General features: G+C 40.7%; 1 protein-coding gene across 1 annotated transcript in view; it reads right to left on the reverse strand.

Annotated features, from left to right (window-relative positions):
- LOC126180633 (U7 snRNA-associated Sm-like protein LSm10) overlaps window positions 1-7,593 on the reverse strand; it is a 53,836-nt gene extending 46,243 nt beyond the window's left edge. The window contains exon 1 of the mRNA XM_049924708.1: window positions 7,317-7,593. Coding sequence (XP_049780665.1) covers window positions 7,317-7,456 — 140 coding nt within the window. The 5' untranslated portion in view covers window positions 7,457-7,593. The remainder of the gene's footprint in view (window positions 1-7,316) is intronic.
- Between the last annotated feature and the right edge of the window lie 3,495 nt (window positions 7,594-11,088).

Consider the following 11,088-nt stretch of genomic DNA (forward strand, 5'->3'; position numbering starts at 1 on the left):
TGACCTTCAGGAGCACACAGGGAGGAAGACGAAAAAGGGGAACCTCGAATTCCGAAGTAGAGGAACAAGAGGAGAAGGGAAACAAAGAAAGGAAAAGGGAATGAAAAACAGTGGTGACACTGTTCTTATGTCAGTGACAGACAATGCAGAACATTCTCAATAACATCCCAGACATGTTCCCCAAGGGAGGGAAAAAGAATACCAAGAGGATAGACATGCACAACAGAAGGGAAAAGATGCTGCAAAGGCTGGGGCCCTGTGGTAGCCAAGCACGAACCTGCCAAAGAGTGGGGCGCTCCCTGGAGGGCCATTTGAGTGTGGTTGTAATGTTGACACAGGTAGCAGCACATTGGCTTTGGAATGTACAGTCGACCCGTGATGACTTCATAGCCTGCTTTGATCTCTGATGGAAGCACTATCCTATCAAATGTGAGGAAAAAAATGTGTTTAGGTACTAAGGTTGCATCAATCTTATTATTACCTGATGGACTGCAGTGACACCCTGAACACAGAGGTAAGTTTTGATTTCTCCCTTGCTCAGACCATTGAGCTACATAGTATAAATAACACCATGAGAACAAATCAGCAATCAATGAGCCTCAACACAAACGGTGTAGCCTTAAAGGAGCAAAGTTACAAGCAGTTGTTGGGTTTGAGAATCACAATTAGTCTCCTAAAGCAGAGCACCATTATGTAAATGAGAGCACGATTTCAAAGGGCCGGCAATTTCATCAACACCTCTCTGAATTATAAATGGATTAACCATAGCAAAGGACTAACCTCCTCCAACATGTGATACCACGAGGAGAAGAGGTGCAGCTGGGAGAGTCTTTGAATCTTTAGTCTCATTCTTTTTACATTTAGTAGACGTAGGCTGAGATGGCGATTGGTGCATTACGAGAAAATCCCCCACGATTGCTAGCGTTCTGATGGCATGATCATTCCAGTTGATGGCACGATCATTCTAACTGGGAGCCCCCATCAGAGGTGGGCTCATCTGCCTTAGGTGATTGCTCACACCTCAGGACACACCTCCCAAACTACTGACAGAGGGATCTGTTGGCAATTTATGAAGATAACAGCTCATACAATCACCCCTCCCTGCACCTGACCTGTGCCAGAGGGTATGTGCGAACCCTATCTGTTGACGCAGATCTGGGAATTATGCATTACCCAGTCACCTGTTACACAACAGACATGGCCCAGCCTTAATGAGCACAGAGCAAGAAGAAACAAAGAGCAACCTCAAACACTGAAGTGGAAGAAGTATAGGAGATGGAGAACGAAGAAAGAAAAATTCATACTTTGATAATGGACATAAGTTCTGTCTTGACTTAGGACTTTCTGATCACTTAGCCTTGTTTGTCTCACTGCCAAAAACTGATAAACATAATATAAGAAAAACTTATAACAAAAGAAGTTTCAATAAAACAAATATTGAAATATTGCAACAAAACATCAAGTAAGATAAGATGGATCACACCATGAATAAAAATATCCAGTGAGAGGAAAAGAAAGCTACACAATCAGCTGAAGTAAAACTAAAGATCCTGATTTTGTAAAATATTGATTTGTAAGAAAGTTGTGAAAGCTTCAAAACAAATGGCAACAAATTAATTCTAGGGCAGAAAAATAAAACAAGGGCAGTAGGGTCTGTATTTAAGTCTGAATTAGGTTTCCGAAATCACAAACAAGACATTTCAAAACTCAAACTTAAGGAAAAATCGGTTGTAAATCCAGTTCAAATATCTGAGTGCTTCAATGAATAATTCATAAATGTAGCCAAATCTGATTCAGAGATAGCAAATTATGACCAGAAAGTAAAGAGTTTTGGGTCAAAAGGCAATACCAGTGAATGTCTCAAAAAATTCAACACAGTTTCAGCAAAATTTGTTCAAAACGTCATACTCTCCTTAAAAGTCAAAAACTCTGCTGGGTGGAATGGGATACCTACCAAAGTAATTAAAAAAGTTTACATCATAATACCTCATCCTCCCTCTCTCTTTCTCTCATAATAAACATATCCTTTGAGAAAGGTTATTTCCTGATCTCTTGAAATATGCGGAAGTAAAACCATCGTTTAAAAATGGTTCAAAAGATGATATGGGAAATTATCGCCGCATTTCTATACTCCATGTCATATCAAAAACGTTTGAAAACATTGCTGCCTTTCAGACACAAAGCTTCATCACACAGAATGATATCATTTCACATAATCAATTTGGCTCCCAACAAGGCAAAAACACAGTAGATGTGATAAATGAGTTTATTAAAAAAATTACTTCATCACTAGACAGGAAAGATAAGGTCGCAGGAATATTCTGTGATTTTACAAAAGCATTTGACTCTTAAACCATGCCCTGATGCTTTTCAAACTCAACAGGTACGTAATAAGGGACATTGCTTTGAAATGGTTTGAATCATATCTCTTGGAGAGGAAACAAAGGGTCGTAATCACATCAAATGGAGCAGATTACTTCTCAGAGTGGAAAACTGTGTCACAAGGTGTTCCTCAAGGTGCCATCATTGGACCCATTTTGTCCCTGTTCTATGTAAATGACTTGCCTCTCAATATAAATACTCATTTAACTTTGTTTGCTGATTCTGCCCTAATTGAAAATGAAAATTCTGACAATATACCACAGTGTCATCAATACGTTAAGTAACTTGGAAACATGGTTCAGTCTAAATGGCTTAAGGCTAAACATTTCAAAAACCCACATGACGAGTTTTAAAACCAAACGGTCAAAAACTGAATAAATCTGAATAACTCATAACAATCAAAAAATAGAAGAACTTGACTCAGTCAGGTTCCTGGGAACTTTGAGTTGGAATTCTCATATACAATATCTAGCTAATGAATGAACAAAATTGCGTTTGCAAAGGAAATTTTAGACTGTGCCACCATGAAAATAGCATACTATAGCTACTTTCAATCTATTATTCGATATGGCATAATTTTTTGGGGAAACTCTGGAGATGTTACAAGAATTTTAAAGTTGCAAAAAAGAATCATTCGCAATATGTGCTCTGCACAGCCGAGGACGTGATCTTGACCCTTATTTAAAGACCTAAAAATATCAACTGTCTCCTCTTTATACATCTTTGAGGTGGTTCTTTTGCTATGCAGCAGAGCTGACCTATTAACATAAAAAAAAAATTTAAAAAAATGTTGAACACTCTTACAACACACGGCATAAAGAAAACTTCATGCTCACCTCACATCGCTTAAAGTTGTGTGCTCAGACTCCTCAGTATATAGCCAGGAAAATTCACAACACAATAAAAGGGTGTGACATAATGCATATGAAGATAAATATTTCAAAAAGCATGTTACATGATTTTCTAATTGAACGATGCTGCTACTCTGTGGAAGATTTCATGAAGGGCAAATGGAATAAAAATTTTGATAGTTATGGTAGATGTAAATACTGTAAGTTTGACAAATTTTAAGTAAGTAAATCCTTGACAAAATACTGACTGTCCACTGTAACACACAAGGTTATATCAGTCATAAATTGTTTAAGTCACTCACATATTTGAGAAGCTACTTTGTATAACAGTATCTTGGTTATTAGTTAATAGCACAGTGTGGCAGTGGATACCTATCAGAAATCAAGGACAGCAAAATAAACACATTCCTATTATTTGTAAAATATTGTTTGTACAACGTGTGAAGCACATTTTGCACAAGACATGATTACACCAATTACGGTGATGTTTTGTGTTCTGTCATCTCACTGAGTAATATCAAATTAAATCTCTCAAAAATGTTATAGGGTCCTGCAGACAGATGTAATTAACTCATTTTGTATTTATGTGCATCCATTCTTTTAAAACAGAGTAAAATGCCTTGTTTTCCAGTCACAAGGGACTGTTTGATACGTGAGAAATTCTCAATAAACATGAGCTATGAAAATACCTAGTTTCAGATTACGTTCTGTGTAAAGTGAAATAGGAGCTAAGCCAATTAAGCCAAGGTCTGGTACCTACCTCAATTATTAGTTTAAATTATTGTCCAGTACCACAGATGCTTATTTTACTACCAATTGTTTGACATTTCACTTCAAATTAACTACAATCTCATTTCCTTGTATAAATATATTGTACATACACAGTGAGACCACAATCTGATTTAAATTTGAAAAACAAAATGGCAAAAGAACCAAAGTTGTTGGTGCAGTAGTTGAGCAACTGGTCTCGTGTTCAGAACGACTGTGGTTAAAACACCTGTTGAAACACACACATTTAAATTTTCCTTTGATTCCGTAAATCACTCAAGGCAACACCAATACAATGCCTTTGGAAAGGACACTGCTTAATGTCATGTCAAATCTGAGTTTCTACATATAAATATAAACTCCACTGACAACTGCATGATTGAGGGTACCTCCCATGTACCAGGCTGGCTGATCCCTCTCCCAGGCCCATTCACATATGGAGGGTGGGAAGACTGACTGCCTCCTTGTCTCTGTGCATGCTGTAATTAATCTAATCTTGTCTCCAAAGTCCCTACAGGATTAATATTTACAGGATGGTAAAGCACATTCCTAATTTAAAGCTGATTCTTGAAACTTTGTAAGTAGGCTCTCAAGGGCTAGTTTGTGTCTATCTTTCTGCAACTTCAGGTTTTTCAACATCTCCATGATGATCTAAAGTAGGTCAAATAAGCCTGTGACTGTTCACACCGCCCTTCTTTGTATACATCCGGGATCCAGGTTTATTGGTCCCACCTGTTATATGTCCCACACACTTGAGCAATATTGTCTGACAGGTTGCACAAGATTTTGTAAGCAAACTTACTCATTGCTTTTTCAAAATCTTCTACTAGCAAATTGATATCAGTCATGCACATCAAAGCTTTTGATGTATCATCCATCAGCATCTAGACCAACTTTAGTGCCAGCGACAGCTTTCACACACACGAATTTCTTTGGGTTGTGTAAAATTCTTTTCAGCCAGATTCTGCTATGGAAGTCATTGAAGGCTTCTCACAATTCTCTTTTGACAGTGAAACAAGTTTCATTCAGCATTTTTCTATCTGTAACCCTAAGCTTTGTGTGAAACTTACTATGCAAAAGTCACTGTTTCTTGTGCTCAGCCATTAATAGTCTTATCACAAACAGGATATTGAACACAGCTCTTTTTTTCTCCTTTTGTATGAAAGTTATCACAATTTGAGACAGACTGGTTTATTTGGAGAAGACGTTTCAGTACCTGATGTCAGAAAACTTGAGTTAAAAACAGTGGTCATGTGTGTGTGAAGTGTGCTTGCATGTCTGTATGTTTTCTTTTTTAAGGAAGGCTTTGATAAAGCTAAATGTGTAATAATCTTTTCACTGTGCCTCTCTGCAACTCAGCATGTCATCTTCATGGTAAGTAGCATTTATCTTTCCATAATACTGAAAATACAATATGCTTTAGGCAAAGCCTGATGACTAATAAGTAACAATAGAAATATACACTGAGCACACATGAGAGATCATGGAACAATGACAATTTTGACTTACATTAACTAAGGAAAAACATGTGAAAGGTAAGCAGCATTTGTTTCAGAATTAAAACTGTGTAATAATTTGCCCTAGGAGATGATTGGATTGGACTGTTTGGGGGAAGAGACCAAACTGCAAGGTCATCGGTCTCATCGGGTTAGGGAAGGAAGTCGGCCGTGCCCTTTCAAAGGAACCATCCCGGCATTTGCCTGAAGTGATTTAGGGAAATCACGGAAAACCTAAATCAGGATGGCCAGATGCAGGATTGAACTGTTGTCCTAGGAGTTGAATGAGACAACTAAAATACATTTATTTAAAAAGGCAGTCATTGTATATCTACAACTAACGTATAAGACAAGAACAAGCTATTTAGAAAACTCAAGAGCATGGGTCAGTAATAACAAAAAAATCATGAGGGGACGTTCATTCAGGTTTTTAGTCAGGCAGATAGGGAGCAGAAACAGGTGTGTGTCAGGATGGTAAAGGACTTGACATCTCCAAGGGCATGTTGAGGTGCAGTAGGAAGTGTTGAGCAACTAAATGAACAGTGCATAGGTTCCCCCCTCCCCACTTCTTTAATAAGGTAACTTGTTCCACACATGTACAACCATAAAGAGTATTGTGTTAGGTATAACCAAATGACACAGTGCATTTGTTAAGATATTGGCCTCATATTTGGGAGGATGGAAGGTTATGCTCTGGCCAACCATTTTGATTTAAGTTTTCTGTATTTTTCCTTAATCACTTAAAGCAAATGCTGGGACAATGTCAACATGAAGCCCTCTCCTTATTAAAATGTGTGTATATTCACATGTCTGTACGTAACAGGGCGTATATTTTTCCTTACAGTAACCCAAAGAAACCTATAATGTTGTGAAATGATCCTTGGATGAGTAAACCACTGCCATCAACACATGTGACTGGGGATCTCGACACAATGGTCTGCGGAAAGCAGAGGACTATGTCTGGTAAAGCATGTAGAATTTAAACCACCTTCTGGGTTTATGATATGGATCAACTGAATCAGCCAATACTGTAACGTAATGATGTGGCGTCTGACATCACACATGCACGAAGAGAAAAGGAACAGGATGCTGATTTTTTGCTTTTATTTTCTCTATATTATCTTTTGGAATGTTGGTTGAGGTGACAGTGCTTTTTAGCACAGCCCAAGGTCTAGGTTAGGTTGAAAAGTCAGTTTGGTTGTTAGCTAGCAAGGTGGTATGAAAGGCTTCAATTAAGCCAAAGGCAGTATTACATTTTACAGGACTAGATGTATGTCATATCAGTCAATTCAACCAACCTTCTGTTTGTGACTTTGCACGGACATGTGGAACAGAAAGGGGTCAACTATAGGGCAACATAAACGACACCGCACAATTGTCTGTGGATATCTAGAACATTATACGACGTACGAAAAACGTTATGTGTGTGACTGCCTCATTTATGAACAAATAAAACTTACAAATCTACTTATCTCTAACACCACCACGTGACTTCCTTCCATTTCCGAAGCCCTACACGTAGTTGGGTAGAAAATCCATTAGACCACGAACGATAATTCAGTTCCGCAGTGAAACTTTCCCATGATAATTTCGAACGAATACTCTTACATATCGACCCACGTCTAGTAAATGATGATGGTTAGTAAAAATAACGAGGCGAAATGTATTTCTCACTCCGATACCACTTCTCCAACAGCCTCAATAACATAGTGCACAGATGGGCGAAATGTATTTCTCACTCCGATACCACTTCTCCAACAGCCTCAATAACATAGTGCACAGATGACGTGCAGTGCACTAAAGTAAAAAGGGCACTCACCCGTCGACAGTATTGACTTTTCCATACACACAACACTCATTTCTCAGATCTATGGTAACCCATTTGCCTTGCAAAGCAAATGCAAGACATGCTAAATCGTTGTACAAGAAATATCTCTCCCGTTTAAATGCTACTGCCATTGTTAAAGCATGTCAGGATTTACGTAAGTAAGAGTACTAATATCTGGAGCAAAGTTTTCCTTCTTCGAAAAGTAGACATCAGCTGATGTCTGCCGGCAACGGGCACAGTTTGACAATTGACACAAGGAACAAATGACTATGAGCACCACAGATAAATATTAACTCCGCTTGCTTTGGTCTAACCTCCTAGATGTTTATAAGCAAATAACACTCAAATTTCAGTCGAATTGATGCCATGTGAACTTTTTAACCACCTAGTAAACTTTACGGAAGAAAAAAATAATTACAATTTATCCACATTGTAAACGCGTCCCTTTTATTTTACTACAGCCTCCTTTGTATTAGTCGACCACAATATTATTGCACCTGGGAGTAAAGGCACTTCGGGCGGTGTATCACGTGTTTTTATCGCTATATTTTACGAGCACACGCTGAACGACTCTATAGTATATACAGAACTGTCTTGAAATCATTCAGCTCCAACACTAAAATCCGTCACGTCGATCCTGTTTCCAACCACAGTCACAACGCTATACCTCACGCCGTCCGTCTATTTTCAAGACCCCCTCGACCACTCCCCCCCCCCCCCCCCCTTTCTATCCCATTTGCTGACTTCTAGTCGCTACCTGCGGTTCTATGGAGCCCCACGTCACATTCCTCATAGCATTTTCACGTTAGACGTAACATCACCGCAATGGCATCATTCATGTCCACAGGCTACATTTTAACAATAATTTTTACACAATACTCTAATAAACGTTGCGACAGACATAGGCTACGTATTTTTTTTTCATGTAGACAGTATATAAATATATATGTGGCCATATCGACCACCAGTATCACGCCGGCCAACTTGTTGTTTGCAGTAACTACGGACATGGTTTATCTGTAGCTTAAGAAGATGGTCTCTAATCACCAGTTCCCGCTTGTCTCTCGAACTGTGCGTATCTCGCGAATGTATCTTGTATGCGTTCCGTATGTTCACGGGAACAAAGTGTGGAATACTTCGCCGAGGTGTCTCTACATCATTCTACTACACTCAGGCCCCCTGTTATTCCCACAGTAATGAGCCCAAACCATAGTATATACGCAACGTACTTAACAGACAGGCAAACCGTCGCCAGGATAACTGATACCAGTAACCAACAGGGAATTTTCGGACCTTTCGTTGGGCTCAGCAGCGTTCTTCATAGATAACATGGTACAACGAGCGATCCAGGGCAAGTCCAATAAGAAGGTGTGAGCGAAAGTGACTTCTTCCACTCTCTCACATACACACCCGAAATCCTCGTCCAGACGTGGCACAACCTGCCTCCTCAACCCTCAGCAAAGGAGATCAACCCACTTCCTGCTGAACACTGCCTGGTCCGAAGCGTGTAAGCCACCTCACCATCCCATGGGATGCCAGTGTCTGTATACAACAACATTTGTTCAGCCCCCCACCGAGCATTGCACTATAGCGTTGGGCTCTCAGGCGACGAATCCGTCCCCACCGAGTGACAAACCTCAGCCGGCCAAGTCATTCCAGAACATTCCCAGCCTTCCTACTACACTGCATATGAGAAATTGGGTGCCGCATGCTGCTACCTCTGGATCTAATCAAGTAGCAGCCTATGGACACCTTCCCTGCAACATCTCAACAGTGCCAGGTACACCACCTAAACCGCCTCCGTTCTTAGTGGATCAGTCTCATATCTAGTTCCTACTGCTGAATCAATATTCACCGAATACAACACATTTGATGATGCACCGAAGTACTCAATTTTATTGTGTCATTTAGGCAAACACACCACCATGATCAGCAATATGAAACTCTCTCCACCTATGTTGAACAAGTTTGAGGCAGTTAAAATAGAGTTGCTCCTGTGACTGTGCAAGACCTCCACCAACATGTGCTTCAAGCCATCCATTAAATGAATGACCACCTTCGCAGTCATGGCTTGTTTTAGAGACCATGGTGGATCCCTCACTAGTGCCCAACATTTGACTGTGGACCATATGGTCGAGCAAATTGCTACACGAAATGCAAGCTGGGATAATATGCAACAAATGACATCCACTGGGCCTTAAATTACAGTTAGCAGACGACAAATATGCTTTGCAAAATTGCCATCCACATTATCCAGAAGCCACTGGTACTACATATTGCACGTAGCCTTGTTGCACACCGAGTTTCCGGACAGCTTCTGAGTGATACAGACCCCTTCCAAGGTTACCAGGAGTGCTGAGCATGGAGCGAGAGCAGCCATCTTGTCCTCTCCAGGACGCCGCCACTGAACAGTACAGAGCTCACCCAAATCCTCTGACACGTCATGTGCAGAGCAGTAGCGTCCATCTTACCTTCCTACCCAGCTGGACATGACCGACTACTACCAGACCCTCCAAACAGTGCCTGATATGGACAACAAATGCCACACTGTTCTGTGTTGCTGGTTTCACACCCACTTCAGCACCACTGCATGCAAGTGTTCCCAGCCCTGCCAACACCCAAATGTCTCCTTCAATCTTTACTTGGCGTCAGTGGCCATGGCATAAACAAAATTCGCCATACAAGATATCTGGTGAACCAAACCAGTTTGTATGACCCGCCCGTTGGTATCAACTCCAGGCTCTAAGTGCAAGGTCATCACACCAAATGGCTCTTTTTGGTGGACTCGGGTCTGAAATCAGTATAATCCCGAATACCACCCTACCCCCTTATGCCCCTTACTCAGCACTTACACTACAAGCAGCTATTGCTTTGATCATTGCCACTTACAGAAAGGTCACCTGAGACACTGACCTCGGCAGCAGCTAACACTTCACATGAAAATTTCTTCATGCTGATGACAACAAACTGCTGACTAGCAGCAATTTCCTGTGGCCTTCCATCTCTGCCTGAATTTACGAGATGAAGTACCACCCTGCAGATCAAGTAATTTCACCATCAAGGGTACCATTGGATGACCACCGGCCTGAGCCCTACCATAACATGAGGACTCCTATCTTTCAATGGTACATAGGCTGCCACTGCTGTGATCCATCATCAAAAATAAACTGACAACAATCAACCAACAATACCTCAACACAAGGAAAGAATGCCTTGTGCTACAGGAAGAAAACTCATCCCTTCAAAGGGTGTTGTATGAGTGTCAAAATCAGCTAGTGGAAGCAGAATCACAACTTACAGCCCTTCAGTCCTCACAGACCACCATCTCAGGAAACACCATCTCAGGGAACAAACCCAGTGGATTTATGACACACAGTGAAGGATCTCTACACCAGAGTGCAGAAATTCTCCTCCAACCCTGGTCAAGACTACGAATATTGTCACCTCAACAAAGCATTGATCTAAATGCTGCTCCTCCAGGACACCACAGATGCTACCAGCGACAAGCACACACGCCGCTGCACCAAACGAGGACTGGATTCCATTCTACATTGCATACATCTGCTTGATTCTTTGCAGATGTTGTCTCTCACCAAAGGCAAAAAACCATCTTCAACAAACACTATGAACAAACAAATCAGTGCCTGTGAAACAAGTGACAGTTCAGTAAATGTTTGTAAAAAGTACTACGACAGTCACATCTGCCACTGTCATTACCTCCCTTTCCTGTTCTAGTCGCGTATGGTTCGTGGGAAGAACGACT

This window comes from Schistocerca cancellata, chromosome 1, assembly GCF_023864275.1.
Source record: "Schistocerca cancellata isolate TAMUIC-IGC-003103 chromosome 1, iqSchCanc2.1, whole genome shotgun sequence".
NCBI classification, from domain to species: Eukaryota; Metazoa; Arthropoda; class Insecta; order Orthoptera; family Acrididae; genus Schistocerca; species Schistocerca cancellata.